Source organism: Anser anser (assembly GCF_964211835.1).
Source record: "Anser anser genome assembly, contig: HAP1_SCAFFOLD_118, whole genome shotgun sequence".
Taxonomy (NCBI): domain Eukaryota; kingdom Metazoa; phylum Chordata; class Aves; order Anseriformes; family Anatidae; genus Anser; species Anser anser.
Genome location: NW_028153816.1, coordinates 215,822 through 231,796, shown reverse-complemented (window position 1 = coordinate 231,796; position 15,975 = coordinate 215,822). Strand labels below are relative to the sequence as shown.

Sequence of the window (15,975 nt, the reverse complement as noted above, 5' to 3'; positions counted from 1 at the left end):
CCCTGCCCCTCGTGGGAATAAAAATGTTGTTTTTGCAGAGTTACGTTGTTTAAAGGTAAGGAATGGGGTATCGAGGTGTGCTTGCAGCGATAAGAACGCTTAGCAGGCGACCTTGTAAAATGCAGACAACCAGACTCCGTAGAACAATTCGGGGAAAATCACGGTGTTGAGTCAAGTCAGGTAAGTGAAGAACCATTACCGCTTCAACCAGTAAAAAAGTCGAAAGAAATTCGAAATTTAACAGGCCGGCAACTGAAGGCCATGCATTGTCTGGGAAGCATCAGACAGATTGTGAGCCTGGATCACCCCCTCAGTGGGGAAACAGGGGAGGGTCCCGTCATCAAAAAGTATATAAACTGGGTTTTGGAACCAGCAGGGGCGCTCCTGCTCGTGGGACGCCCGCCACTGCGATCGCGAATAAATTCCTGCTTCGCTGAGCTCCTCGCCTGAGCCCAAGTTATTGGCTACGGAGTGTTTCTCACAATTTGGGGGCTCGTCCGGGAGCCAGTCGCCTACTGGGGAGCCCCACCGCCGCAGCAGCAGGAAGGCATGCCCCGCTGATTTCAGCGGTCCTGTGCATCGACGGCGGCGGTTCTGCGGAGAGCTGACAGAGGGCCCGAGACTGATGAAAGAGGCAGGATCCGTGAAGGAGTGGGGAAGGGAAGAAGGCAGGCACTCCGGCTTTGAGAATTGATCCGGTAACTCTGTGCACAGACCAAGGTAAGAAATAGGAAGTATTGCCTTGGGGGTCGGGTGAGACTCTGTGTGCCGTGTGATTGAGACGTACTTTTGTACGGAGCGAGTGTGGAGTCCTGATCCGCGGTTCCGCAGCTCCGCGAGGGGCGCGGCCGGAGACGGACGAAGCGTGAGATAAGGGAGAGAAAGGAAGAGTCTCGGGAAATGTGGTGTATGGTAAGCCCTTGCACGGGGAAGTGCTTGGCAATACACCAGGGAAATTTGGTGTGCGGTAGTCCTCGCACGGACGGGACGCCCGCCACTGCGATCGCGAATAAATTCCTGCTTCGCCGAGCTCCTCGCCTGAGCCCAAGTTATTGGCTACGGAGTGTTTCTCACACCCTCCCCCTCCCTCCCTCGCGCGCCCCCTCCCCTCACGGGAACGCGCGCCCCCCCCTCCCGCTGCCGCTCCCGTTCCTCGCCCCGCCCCGGTCCCGTCCCGGTCCCGCCGCCCTCCCGCTCCCGCCCTCAGGACCCGGCCGCCATAATGAACCCCGGCCCGGCCACCGTAAGCACGGGGCTAGGAGTCACCTCCAGAGCCTCCCCGCGCCGTGGCGCCGACCGCTGGTGTGCCGCAGCACCGCGCCGGGCGTGGGACGGCGCCCCGAGCCCACAGTGCTCGTCAGAAAAGCCCCGCACCGACAACCGATACCCCCGCACCGACAACCAACAGCCCCCACGCCGACAACCAACGCACAAGCAGTGTTTTAGGCCGGATTCGTGGCCCCGTTGGTCCGGGAGGCAGTCGTCACGCTAAATTCTACCCCACGGCAGGGGAACGATGGGCATCGTGACAGATCGCCGCCCCAGAAAATAAACACATAAATAAAGAATAAAAACGATAACGGGACATGAATCGTGCCCTTAATAACAGACATTGGGCAGTGAAATCACCGACTTCTGCAACAATACGTGCTCAGGGAACTGACTAAAACCCCTCCTGCATCGGCCATGTAATAGCTAGGCAAACATCACATAATACTTCCCTCCCTCATGTACACCAAACCTATTAAGGCAACCATAGTAGCGTGATAACGTGATTTTTCTCCTCCAGATCAGCGTCAAAGGCAGCTACGCTAGGTTTGCTCATAAGTTCAAACGCTGCTTTATTTATTTATTTGAATTCCATTTTTCTTATTTAGAAGGATTTCCATAGGGTGACAGGCCTTTAATGACACTCACGACTCAGAAACATTTGCCGATGCAGTCAAACGGTGTCTATTAACGCGAGGCACTGAAGTTAATTGGTATTAAAAATGAGCCAAAACGAAAGGCAAGTATCTGCGTGTCCAGCAGAATGACAGCGATCATCACCATTTGATCAACCTTCCCTGTGAGTTCTATCTGCAAGTTACTTTGAGGTAGCGCTAGAAAGAAGCGGTTGGTCCAGAGCATCCCTGCAAAAAGAAACATCCACGGCTTAAGTACCGTTTACTCTTTTGGTATCCTTTTAAGTACTTTTTACCCGTTTCGGACTCCTGCCTTTTCCCGGCTCACTGATGACAGCATTAGTAGCCCCTCAAGCTACTGTCCTACAGCCTTTCCCATCAGTGAAGAGATAGGAAAAACCCCACTACTTCTTGGAAGAGAAAACCAGCAGGTTTTTGAATAAAAGCACTCTCTGTTGCAGCTAGGTACAACGAAAAGAGTTTATGAAATCATTACGGGACATTCTTGTAGAAAACTTCCTCAAGCTTGGAAGAAAAAAAAACATTTCAGCTAAGTAAAACAGAAAATAACTGGAAGAAGTGAAGTATGGCGGTGTTGGAAAAGTTGCTTCAAAGACTTGTTTAATTAAAAAGAAGGAAGAAAGCAAGTCCCTACTGCAATCCCATCTTTGTCAAACTGATGGCGGGCACCAGTACGATGTGTTCAGCTAACACAGGCTGGAAGTTGTAACTGCAGCTGTGAAGTTTACCCAGTAAAAAGACTCCGCAAAGCATTGTAGCAGTTCCGATGCAATCACTGCTTCCTGAATTTGTGACTCATGGTTAACACGGCAGTACAGGAAGAAGTCTGGCATTCACTGTGCTCTTACGGTAAAGAATCTGCACTGCGCACACCATCCCAAGCCAGGTATGCGCTCCTAACAGGAAAGGACGATAGGCTGATAAGTCTCAGCAGAGGGAAAAAGACATCAGAGAACTACTTTATAACAGCAGCACACGGGCTGCAACCAACGTTCTCTTCCTCTCATCATTTTCATTTCTGTGGACTCCAAGAGAATACACTCCCAACATTTTTCAGCTCTGGAGAACAAACAGCCCAACCAATCTCATTCACTGAACTACAAAACTGGTATTTTCGCTATCTAGTCCGGAAAAGGAGGCGCACGTCTCTAACGTACAGTGTAGAGACCTTGTTAATAGGCAAAGTCTGCATAAAATAGGTGGCCACAGCCTGATTTTCTGACGTTCAGGGCCTTGGGTCACACACCACCACAGCATCAGACTTAATGAAGTCACCAATCTATGTGGGCCTCTCGTTACACAGGTCACATGTTATGGACCAACCTCTCAAAGGCCAAAAACCAGCACTGATACTGCCGGGCCAACACATATCTGTAGCATCCCATTTCTGGGTGACAACACAATGAATGTTTCCACAAAGTACTCGATGCAACCTAACTACTGTGTTTGGTGATGCAAAGCAAGCCGTGTCAAAGCAGCGTAGCACCCAGGCACATTCCTGGAAGATGTTTTGCTGCTCACGTTGAAGAAAATAGATAAAAAAATCCTGTGCAGTTTGCACTTCTGAGCTCAAGTACCACAGCTATGCACTGCAATTGAAGTGGCATCAAACCTTGTAAGGTTTTGAAGCTTCAGCACTGCCATCCAAATTCAAGGAGGCTGCATCTATTATCTTGAATTTGCCCCAGCTCAGTCCCCTGAAACAATTCCATAGACACGTACAGGCAACCCTTTTCCCACCCAGATTCTTTGCTTCATCTATTCCACCTCTACCTTGTGTCATATTCTTATTAATCTGCCCCTCAAAAGACTCCCTGGCTCACACAAAGAAGCAACACAACAAATCCCTGTTCCCAGCCACGTTGCTTTCATGCTTTGGGAAGAGTTAACTGCAACAGCTCTAACTGTGATGCCACCTCACCCCCTCCACCTATGTGAGGTTCTTTGCCTTCTGTCTCCTCCTACGTGTACACCTGCACTAGAACCAGGAAGAATGTGCTTCCTACAATACTCCAAGAGCCTCTTCTGTTTCAGGATGTCATCATTTCAATTCAGGACTGAAAGTATTCCTAGCAAAAACCCAACAGCTAATAGCTAACAGAAGCAGATGCTGGTGATCAGCTACAAGTAACCTGGAAGTACTGAGGAGTCACAAAAGAGAATTTGCATTACATTTAAGAACAGCATGCAGCTTAGGACCACTGCTTTCACTGACTACACTAAGCCATAAAAAAGAATTGGATTCTTACCTGCCATCACAGCAATTATGGTTTATGTTGCCCCCAACATGTCGCTTACCTAAGGAACCAGGAAAACAAGGGGAAGCTAGATTTTGCTTGTGTCCTAATGCCCATATAAAAATAAAGACAGATGAAATACCCTTACTACCTTGTTAAATTCCATAAGCCGGAAGAGAACGTGCTGTACACAGGTACAAGTAAAATCTCTTGCTGGCAGGTTTGCAGAAACAAATTTTTTATTTACACAGGCAAGTCTATCTTTAGACCCCATTTACCTCTTTACATTTCTCGAATATTTACATGACTTCATGATGCTCCAAGAAGGGAGTGATGAACAAAAAGATTACAGAAACTGTCAAAAGCATAGCAAAAAAAACCCAACCTATCATTGTGCTTTAAAACTTATGAGCTAGAATAATGTAGAAGAAATGTAGTTTTAGCACTTTGGTCCTAACGGTCATGCTCTAGAAGACACTTAAATAGCAGAGGGGATTTCAGAAGTGACCGTATCCAGAGGTTGCCAGTGACAATTCATGAGTGAATCGTAGAGTTCTTCGCTTGTCTCCGTGAATTGTCTGTTCATTTCATCAACATCCAAGTAGAGCTGTGGATCTGAAAATAAAAGCCTGGTAAGTCCAAGTATCAAATCTGAGGCATGCGCACAAAAAAACTTCACGTGAAATGGCTAATAAAATGTATTTTAAGCTAAGTGTAATAAGCTATTAGATCTACTAATTTTAGTGAGGTATTTAGTCCTCTAAAATTTTGAGCCTCACAACTCCAACTTTTGGGAATTTGTATATTAGAAGGCTGGGACTAGAACTGTCTTTCAAGATAAAGACAAAGACAATGTTTAAGATAGTAAAGATAACGTTTACGGATAATCAGCCATGAAACCCTCCCAAGAGTCATTTAATTCACTTCTACGGCAATACACGTTACATAGGATAGTTTCTAAACACTAACACAAAATGCCTCCACGTGAGGAACTTTGCAAACCTTCCAGGACACAAATATGTTTTGTACCGTATTTGTAAGTGCAAGCTGAATCCTCCTTTTGGAATCTGCAACATAAGCTTTTACCTCAGGGTGGAGAACAAAGCTTTTGCATATTACTGAGTTTCTAATATAAAATCTGTTTAGCGGAACCAATACAAAGAACAAAATTCTGTCTTAGACCATTTTCAAATGGGAATGAAGGCACAGGTACAAGAAACCTGCTGCGAAGCATTGACAGTGTCCCGTTTTACTTGATGCGGTCAGTGTATGCTGTATCAGCTTTAAAACCCCAGCTGATTGCAGATCAACCCCACAGAGGTTTGACCTCAGCTGAATTTTCAAGATGTTCTTCATCCAGTAGAGGTTGGCTTGTATTGTTAAAAGGCACAAGGATGGCTAAACTCAAGTGACAATGATAGAACCCTTATTACCGTCAGTAATTAGGTCATCACCGATTGCAGTCATAACTGAAGATTCCTGAAAGACAGAAAAGGCTAAGTTTAATCATAACTCATTTCAGAAAGCATCACAGATTCAAAGTGCTGCAGTCTCAACCCATTCCTTCTTCCTACAACTACAAGGATAGATGGCATTTTATCTACTTATTTTTAGAAGAAAGCCAATATTACAGTACAGGTTGGAAGGGACCTCCGGAGGTCACAACTAATACATTGACCACGATAAGACCACTTACAACAACTGTTTAATTTGCTTTAAGCAAAGCAAATCAGAAGAACAGGAACAGAAGAAGCGTACGCAATTATGCTGTCAAAACCATTCTTTGGTATGTGTGAACAAATAATGGTGTATAAATCACTAATTCTATGGATTTACTATTTAAGCACTTAAATACAAACACCTCTGAATGGAATCTGCTCTTTTAACTTCACACTAAGCAGAAAGCATGTTTTCAACTTCGGATTCTTTTTGCTGATTCACACAAATCTGTACAACGTATTATCTGTGAAATATTTTCTTTACAGCAAGCGTGCACTATCTTTACCTCAAAAACAGCTGGAGCCATTAAAGAATCTCCTAAAGAGCAGTCTCCAACAGCTTGCATGCTGTCATAGGGAGCATAGGAGCTGTAGTTGTAGTCAGCGTAAGCATCGTAACTCCTCTGCGAGTAGTAGTTCTGGTAATCTTGGCAATAATCATTATAGTTGTATGACTGGTACCGCTGCAATTCTGCTTTCAGTCTGAAACATGAGAAGTTGCATACAGTCAGAGAACAAGAGACTGTAAACCCAGTTCTGAACTTAAACAATTTGTCAGCTTACATACTTCAAAACTTAAAAGGAAGCTTTCCTAAACAGTCACCTAAGTGACAGCTTAAGTCACAGCTCAAAACCTCATTTCTATAGAAGCAAGCATCCTCACCTTTGCCAATACCAGAAGGAATTGTTCTCATGGATTAACTCCAGAGCCTTGACATGGTTACCTGTACACATCAAGTATTTTTAGCGTTGGCATAAGCAAGCTGCTGCTAAGTCTCTGTGCTTTGCTAAAGATTGATTTAAGACCAGAGACATTTATCAAGCACAGCTGCTTTAAAGATGCAGTCTTAACCCTTCTATCTTTTGTTTGGTTAATTACTAGATCTTATTTCCAGAAAGAAGTGAATGGAGTCAGATTATCCATTTCAAAGAAGCATCTGACACTGCCTGTCAGTTTGCCATGTCTACCTCCACCTGCTCTGTTTTTTTGTTTGTTTAAAGTCCATTAAACATTCAACAGCTGCCAACTATACCGCTCAGGTGAAGTCAGTCTTGCTTAACAACACAATCGCGATTCTCCAGCATGACGCCTTATTATTAGTGGGAGAATTACAAAATACGCTGGTTCTTAAGAAGAAAGGGCCAGCTGATTAGCTTTCACTACTTTCCCTTTCAAGATTTTCTCAGGGGCAGCTTCAGACTAATGACAAGAACCAAGACAAGTGCTATCTGTACTAAAACTGAGGTACACTGCATAAAGAACATTCAGATAACCCAGCTGCATATTCAAAAAAATCCGCTGTTTAGACTTGTCTTCACTGATTCTGTACAGGCAGACCTCCTGTGTCTGCAGTGCCCAGTTTCTCTCACTTGAATTGGGGATGCAGAGAAGTGAGTTCTATGCTTTTGGGGAAGAATACAAGCTGAAGGCATTCTGAAATAGCTTCCAAATTCAGCAAACATGAGGGACAAACTAATCCAATGGCTGGGTATTTCAATGCTAAGAGAGCACGGTACTCAGCCATTCAGAAACGTATTACTGATGTGTATTTTAATACCTACATTTGTTTCAATACTGCAAAGCTACACAAGTTCTAATAAAGAGGTAATCCATTGTCTTGTTACTGTAGTAAACAAACAGAAGATACATCATCTTAGGTCTTCTGCTTCCAACTGCACTCTTCCTACATACAGTTGTGTAGGGAAGGAAAATCTGAAAATACTGTTGACGTTCTTCTGGATAGCCGAAGCAAGAAAACATGTTTGTGGCTTATTCTTGTTTTCAAAATAAAACAATATTAATTTAATCAAAAAATTTTGGCAAAGAAGTTTGGACAGTGCTCTCTTGGAGAAGAGCATTTCCATTCTAAAGCAGAAGGAGGCAACATTTGCAGAATTATGCTAGGTAAACAGAAACAGAAGTGTCATTTTTTACTATTTAACAGAACACACAAGCTAACCTCATGAACATACTGAAATTGTTTATATGAAGTCCTGTTTTGTCAGTATCCTGAATCAAAGTTCATCAAATTTGGTATCAATTCTTTAACCGTTCAGAGACCTGAATTGCCTTAAATAAGTGATAGAACTGAGCCGGTAGAGTAAGAAACCCTCTCAGGAAGTGCTAAGCTTTAAACTCCCCATTGCCCTAAGCTCATGAAAAGCAAAGAATAGCATTCTAAACCTGTTCTAGTAATAACGCCTTTGGCTTTCCCCCTGCGTTCCCATTTTTCCCCCCCACTTCTTTCCTGTCAACCCACTATAAAACTAGTTATGTGCTTCTCTCAAACTAGAGGGAAAGCTCTAAGAACAAGAACTCCCTAGCATATAAAACCACTTGTTGTCCCTTCTACCTTATGCAGGCCCAAACCTGAAAATATTTACCAATGCATTCAGCTTTGCTACTGTTGAGAAACAAGGCTGGTTACAATGGCAGCTAAGCCCAAGTTGCGCTGTCTGGCTAGACTTAACAGTTGGATTCCCCCAGCCATCCTGAAGCAGGTTGATGAATCCAGGGAGTCAAAACATAGGACTTCTGCATTTCTGGTTTTGTAGACTGCATCCTGTGTGCAGCCACTACAGCAAGGGCCACAGACTTTCCAAAGGCAGAGCTACAAGAATCTGATTATTTAGAATAACTGTATCAATGCACAACTCCTTGGTTACCTTTTAGAAATTCCTATGCTCAGCCGGATTCCTTTTCCCCCCAGACCTGGTGCGTTCTGGCAGTCTTGCAGTGCCCTCATCTGATCACCTTGCTCACCAAATCTGACATAGGCATACCCTCTACTATTTTCAAAAGGGAGAAAACCAATTCTGGTATGCATAACAGTTACAAAGCTAACGAATTCAGTTTCTGTCTTCTACAAAAAACAGAAGATAGCAGCTACTATAGCTTCTATTACTTAAGCAACCTCTCTGGCATGTGCACGTGCACAGAAAAGGCTTTCACCAAATTAAAAAACTTGGGCCAGAAGCAAAAAGCTTATTCCTTGGTAGCATTAAGATGCAACTCACTGAGAGCCAGCAAAACAATACATTTTAAGTGCTCTCTGCGTAAGTAATCAGATTCCATATTTCTGCATATACAGCAGTTAATCAGTTAGCACTAACCCACTCCTTTTGGAGCCACAAACTTTATTGGTCACAAACACCAAGAGCTGGCTGTAATTATCTGAACCAGTATTAACCGGTACCTCTGAACTCTTCAAACAAAAATATCTTTCAGGTGCTCTTAGAAGAACAACATCAATTGCCTGCAACAATTTGATGGCTTTGCTAAACGGAGCACTGAAAAGCACAGTGGTACAGTTTCTTTTGTAGCCTGTTCAGAAATTATAGCCCCATGCCTACAGCTTCAAATCAGGCCAAGCTTACCAGCCCAACTCTTACAGCTTAAGTTCACTGCACTCGAATGCCTTCAAGACGTGCTTTTAGGAGCCATGGAGAAGAACCCTCTGGTAAGACCACCATTATAAAGTACTGAGTGTTGTTTTACACTTAAAATAGAACTATCTGTTACAGTCATTCATCAGCTTTCCCTAGGCTGCTGCTCTCTCACTACTGAATGTGATCCTGCTTTCAGTTTCCCACTAACTTTTTCCCCCAGCGTTTATGGCCTCTTTTCATCTACGACACTTTTAAGGGACTACACCGTGTTGAAAAATGCTGGTTAACATTTCCTTTTACACAAGGTGCCTCATCGAATTTTCCTGACTAAACCAAACCCCAGAACCTTAACTAGAAGAGGAAGCACACAAACACACACGCCTCCCTGGCCACCATATCTCCCCAAAACATATCTGTTCAGTAACAGACCAACTGTAAGAATACTGCGATTAAAATCAGTATAGCTCTATACACTGCTTTTGTTCGGGATTACTAGCTAATGTCCTTTCCCTTACCCCTTCTGGAATTAATACTGAATTCTGTACTCCAAAACGCGGTTCTTAAGTCATACAAATGACATTTAACAATCAGAATTTTTCCACACAGTGATCCTCAATAAAAACTTCAATCCTCTACTGCAGTCTTTCAACAAATTAAAGGAATACAAAACTGGCTAATAACTGTTCAGTGATTTTTGGACCTTTGTAGCACTAGAGTAACAGCAGTACACTCTGCAGCATAGTTGCAAGTACGTGGGAATAATCTCTTTTTTTCTCTGAAAGGTGTGAGGCCTCTATTTCACCCTACTAAAGATTTTACCACCAACTGTACTGCTAGCATTGAGACACTGCAACTTCTGTGCTTGTATGAGATGCAGGACAGGTTCCTTAAGGTGTCGCAATTTTTCGTCTAAACCTAGTGTTGAGATCAAAAAAGGGATTGCTACTAATTGCGTACGTATCAATAACCAGGACAGAAGACATGCTGCATATAGGAATTAAACTTTTTCTAAAGCTCTAGTACATGAACATATCAAATCCCGCAGATTTTTTCTAGTATGGTTTCAGAGGTCTTACTTGATGGACATAAGCGCACAAGTGAAGACAAAAGATACTCTGTTTACCTGAAGTACTGGTTTGCAAGTACTGCTTCTCTTCTGTCCTTCCCAAAATAAACTGTGAGGCAGCTGCAGACTCTGCACCTGAACACTCTGAGTGAACACCGAATGTAAATGATGGCAAGGCAGCATTTTGTGGACGCAGCCGCAGCACCAAAACCTGCAGAAATAAGTGAATGTCAAGTCCGTAACCCACGGTGTATCTGCAGTACGTGAAGGTTTGAACTACGTTCTAGTCCTGATCTTTCCAGTCAAAACTGTTTAACAAACAACCCACCAAACAGTAAAACAAACAAGAAAACCCCATGCTTCCTCTCTACATAAAACTTTTCACAACTGTGTTTTCTGCCCACCACCTGGCTTTAAAAAGTATACGAACTTCTTTGACAGATCATGTTTTTAGTCTGAACTCCAAATGAACAACGTGTAGGGCATGTAAAGAACAAGCACGTCATTAATGAAAGCTTTTCTCTAAAAAGGATAAACTTATTCTTGGGGAAAAGTGTGGAAACAGAAGTTATCTAGGCAATATTCCTACAGGAAAAACGAATAATTTTGCCACACCTCAAAGGAAAAAATAATTGTGCTTAACAGGTAAGAAAATAAAAAAAATCAGAGCAAACCAAAAAATAAATCACAGAATATGCATCCTCGTTTTAATCATTAAGTATTACCTCTGAGCTCTGCTTTGGTGCTTGGCTTTGCACTTTCACAGGCTACACACTTCGTGGCCTCTGCTTTGTTTTGAACCAAGCAGGTCTCCCAATCCCAGCTTCCTTCGGGCTTCTTGAATTTGTCTAAATCCAGAAATTCTCCAGAAGGAGCAGAAAATGCAGATGCACTGCTACTGGTCACAGGTGTTGGACCCTCTGTGAGACAAACAAGACAGTTAACCATCCTGTTTGAACATGAACTATAAAATGAACATTAACTTTTAAATTTGATTTGTCAAATCCCACAGAAATGTTCAAAATTACTCCACAACTCCCCCCCCCCCGCCCCTGAAAAAAATAAAAGCCACCAAAAACCCACAAAGAAACAAAGAAACAAACAAAAAAACCAGAGTGGAACTCAAAGCTTCCAAACAACACACAACTCTGTTCAGCACACAAGCTTCTGCTGCTGTTGACCACAGTGTAACCTCCATAAAGAGGCCTGACAGGTGCCTTTTAAAAAAAAGGTGCCTTTTAAGAGAGAAGCAGAAGATAACGCTTCAAATTCAAAACCGGAAAGACAAGAATGGCTCTTCCCTTCCACAGCACACGCAGAAAACTTTTATCCTAGTATTACTTGCATCGCTCTTCCTCCTGACAAGTGCAACGTAACCGTGCAATTCACTGCACCATGGTCACAGTAAACCCCTCATTTCCAAAATTCCTCCTTGCAATGGCAAGAGCCTCAGACAAAGATGCCGACTGACCGCTCAGAGGTTGGAAGTCCAAGAGAATCAACTCTGTCTGAAATCCATTATCTTACCTCATGAAATTTCAGTCTTACCGCACAGGATGATTACAAAAGCCCGGTCTAGTCCACCTTAATTTGTTTCTTCCAGGATATATTTGCACAGGTGTTTTTCGATGTAATGGCATGTTAAATGACATTTAGAGTCAAAGTTAGAATTAGAATCGTATTTTAAAAACAATACAACCACGCTCAAAATCAATTACGGTCACACACAATGGGAAACAACCCAGTACTGCCCTGAAGAAGTTACCCAGCGGGTCACTCGCTTTCTTGAAGCCTACCACTGACCTTCATAGGCATCTCTCTGCTTTAGCTTAAGACTAGTTAAGACTACACTGTCTTGAAATCTGGCTTCACATCTCCCCTCAATTACATACAAACGGTGAGTAGAGGCATTTTGGACACATTCTGTAATTTTTTTTACTTATTTTTTGAAAGAGAAAAACGCAGTCATTTTTAACTCTTTCTATGGAGTTCTCATTTTCGCCAGTGAAAAATCACTATGTTGTTTTTAAATTAAGTCACCCACTTCAGCCATCTTCCCTCACCAGCTGCAAAGCCGGGGGTATCTGCATTGATCCAGCTCCGTACTAATACATTTCACAATCAGTTCAATTTATGCGACAGGCTGGAACCTGGGCTGAGACCTCTGAAGTGCCTGTAAACCAATCCTGCAGACAGCCGCTAACCCATCAACCGTACCTGGGAATCGTGTTGCTTAAAATATTCCATATATGCAACGTACTTTTATTCTGTACAAGATTCACAGAGGCTAGGATGGAAACAACAGGAAAAAAAGGACCATACCTGGTTTCTCAGACTGACAGGCTACACATTTGTTATCTTCCGTCTTATTTGGTACAAGGCATATTCCACAGTCCCAAGAGCCTTTCGCCTTCTTAAATTTGTCTCCAAAGCCCAGAGTGGCTGTTGTGTCAGTGCTGCTCGAGGAGGATGTCACTGTCACCGAGCTGTCTGTGACCACTGGTCATGTCAGAGCAGGCATTACTCCCGTTCCAGGTTTTGGTGTCTCACATGCTATACATTTTGTAGCTTCCGGTTTGTTTTGGACAAGACATGTATCGCAATCCCACGTTCCAGGTACTGTTTTGAATTTGTCTCCAAAGCCCAGCATCCCTGCTGGGGGCGCTGCTGGCTTTGAGGTGTCGCATTGACTTGAACTTACTGTCTGTTTCATACTCTCAACTGTTGAGGCTTTAGTAGCTTGACAAGTTACACATTTGTCCTTTATGTCTTTGTTTTGCAGAAAAGGGTCACATGTATCAGATTGCCAGTACGATGCTTGTTTAGAAGTCTCTTTACCTGCAGAAAAAGTTGTTATTGCAGGCCTAGTATAAACCACTGTGCTTGTTGTAGGTTGTGCAGACGTAGAAGAGCGTGTTTTCAACAATCCAAAGTCTAGGAAGCAAGAAAAAAAAGTCTTCCTGTTAGCGCAGCACCTCACTACATGTAACTAAGTGACTTTACTAGAGGGCAAAAATTTCAACTCAGGTGCCAATGGTTACAACTAGACATTCAGACCGAGCGCAACAGGAAGTCCCCAGAAATCTTATCTAAACGGATGAAATTTCATCTGCTGCACTGGGTCACAACAGAACATTTCGTTAAAGCTTCATTTAACTCTTTGTTTCCAAGCAAGCTTTAAATCAACATTTTCACTGGTCGATACAAGTACAAACAGACAGTAGCTGACTGAAATCTGACAGTCCAACGTGGAATGGAAATAATACAATTTGATTAAGACGCGATGCCCAATCGAATCAAATTTCTAAAGCTCCTCCTTCCGTAGCAGATGACTCAAATCTACTCCAGTAACTGTACAGAAGTTTGTACTCGGAGCAGCAATCCGTACGGTATTTTCCCACAGATGCTGAATATTAATTAAATAATAAAAACTCAAGACAATTGAACAACTGTCTAATTTTCTATAATCTTTTTCAAAATGCATCGGACACAGGACAACTCCTTATTTAAAAGGTGGCAATTTTAACAGAAAAGACAAGCTACTAATACAGAAAGACTAAAGGAAATGCATCTTAAACAGCAGCTCAAGTTGCTTGTAAATCTACCTTGAACATAGTTGTTTTGTGGTTTGTTGGTTTTTTTTTAGTCAAAAATGAAGTCTTTGAACAATGTGGATTTAGATTCTGCTTCTTTTAAACCGATAAAGAAAGTGAATGTCACTTCACTCAGAGGTCTTCCCTTAAACAAAATGCACAATGTATTTTCTCTCACTTAGCTCTTTCCAGTAGAGAAGTGTGCTGCCTTCTTAACAAGTATGTAAGTTAGAAGAAGACTTTTGGGAAAAGATCAAACTCAATAAAGCCCTTTTTCTTAAAAGATATCTTTTCCACAGACACACTTTATGAAACTGTTGAAAACAATTGCAATTGCTTAAAAACAAAATTCAGAAAAGGGTTTTTAACGTAAAACACTCCACTTCTGTTTGCAGTTTAAATTTTAATCCACAGGAGCCATTGTAAGCTAAGGCCCAAAGATTCGCAGCTTTCGCCATGTATTTGGAACTGAAGCTCTTTCCTATTCTTTCTTCACCTGGGCTGAAGGTGGGACAGGAGTGTTGAGCTTTACAAACATTTCCTTTTCAATTCCACAAATTGTATTTACTTAAAATGAAACACCGATTATCTGGCTAATTCTCTTAGTACCTCATTTACAATTACATCCTAACACGTAAAGGAGATGCAACCCATCTGCTTTTCATCTTGCAGTTTTACTTCCAGCAACAAACACCACTTAGAATAGAAGGGGGCAGATGCACCCTAACAAACGCAGCGCTTAATGTAATGCTCTCCTACATTCATATTTATAGCAGATACTCTATTAACCATAAGTCGTGTGTTGGTTTTTTTTTAATAAAAAATGCTAGCGTATTTTTTGCAGCATCTTTTTAAAAGGAGTTCATTATCTCTCCAGGATTTTTTAGAACGTCTAAGACGCTTCCTTCCTTTAATACGTGGGCAGTGGTGAAGGGACCACCAGCAAAATCTTTGACCTCCTCTTTCTGTGTGTTGATGTTGGTTGAGGTGGTGGTGTCTTTTGAAACAAAAGAAAACAAAAACAGCTTTCACAATGTGACCTAGTTAGAGCAGATTATACTCACTTTTGTTAGAAACAAGAATTTCCAGCTTTCATGCTTCTCACATAAGAATCTTCACAAATTCTACTTACTTTGCAATGCTTTATGATTACAAGCAAAACAAAAAGCAACAAAACAAAAAAAAAATATAAAAGCAGATCTGTCACTGGAAAAATACTGCAGAAGTCCAACACTGCCTGGAATTGCTAGCATGCGCAGACAGGACAGATTGAAGATTTAATAAAGAAAAAAAGGAAAATCAGCACTTCAGATCTGAAGTGCTAAAGTTTCAGTTACCTAGGGTAAGAAAGGGCGTCACTGGAGTACCACTGGGTCCAGAAAGTTCTGCCGATTTTACAACGGGAACACTAAATGTAAACCCAATCTGCTATGAACAAGAGAGGTTTTTCAGATTCTCAAGCCACAGGAACTTCAATCGAATGCACACACAAAACCAAATCTGAAAGCTGCTCTTCACATTTGTAGCACGCATGCTGAATGACAAATTATAAGCCAGAAGCCTACATACTTTTCTCCATCAAGGCAGATTCTGCTTTAGTGTTCTGCAACAGCCTACTAAATGCCTAAGAAAAAAAGTCAAGCTCCTTTATTATTTTACTTACAGAAGACGTAGGTAGCACTTCTGCCTCAGTAGATTTCACAACTGGAGATGAAAATGCGAACTCAGGACTGCTAACAGTACTTGTTGGTTGTATCTGTATTTTCAAAAGAATTAAAGGTTTATATTTAAGAGCAACAACTACCTGAATTCACTACCCAACAGAAGTCCCGCAGTGACGTCGAAAAACCTGATGTTTGAGTTATTTTGCAGATAAAAGTAATAATAAAACACAGGGAAGTTTCCAAGTGGGTATAGGACAATATCTTCAAAACCAAATTCCAGAAACTGAGAGGAAAAGCTGGAGATGCTACTTAGGTCTAAATGCACGGAAAAGCAAGCCAGGAAGCTGAAGAACGGCAAACTCAGCCCAATGATACTCCAAGA

The 15,975-nt window shown here is 42.3% G+C and overlaps 1 protein-coding gene across 3 annotated transcripts in view; it reads right to left on the bottom strand.

The window, feature by feature from the left end:
• Positions 1–1,816: 1,816 nt before the first annotated feature.
• The window catches only part of LOC310891409 (tRNA selenocysteine 1-associated protein 1-like), a 45,839-nt gene continuing 31,680 nt past the window's right edge, over positions 1,817–15,975 (bottom strand). For 2 of the 3 annotated variants that reach the window (XR_014577559.1, XR_014577560.1), the window contains exons 3-5: positions 10,394–10,547; positions 6,168–6,363; positions 5,596–5,641 (exon numbers count right to left, since the gene is read on the bottom strand). Coding sequence is in view for 1 of the 3 variants with exons in the window: in XM_083853673.1 (XP_083709799.1) it covers positions 4,641–4,777; positions 5,596–5,641; positions 6,168–6,363; positions 8,548–8,627 (459 nt within the window). In the remaining 2 variants the exon portion in view is untranslated. Of the gene's footprint in view, positions 2,133–4,608; positions 4,778–5,595; positions 5,642–6,167; positions 6,364–8,547; positions 8,669–10,393; positions 10,548–15,975 lie in introns of those variants that run through there. The other variant, XM_083853673.1, reaches the window with a different exon arrangement.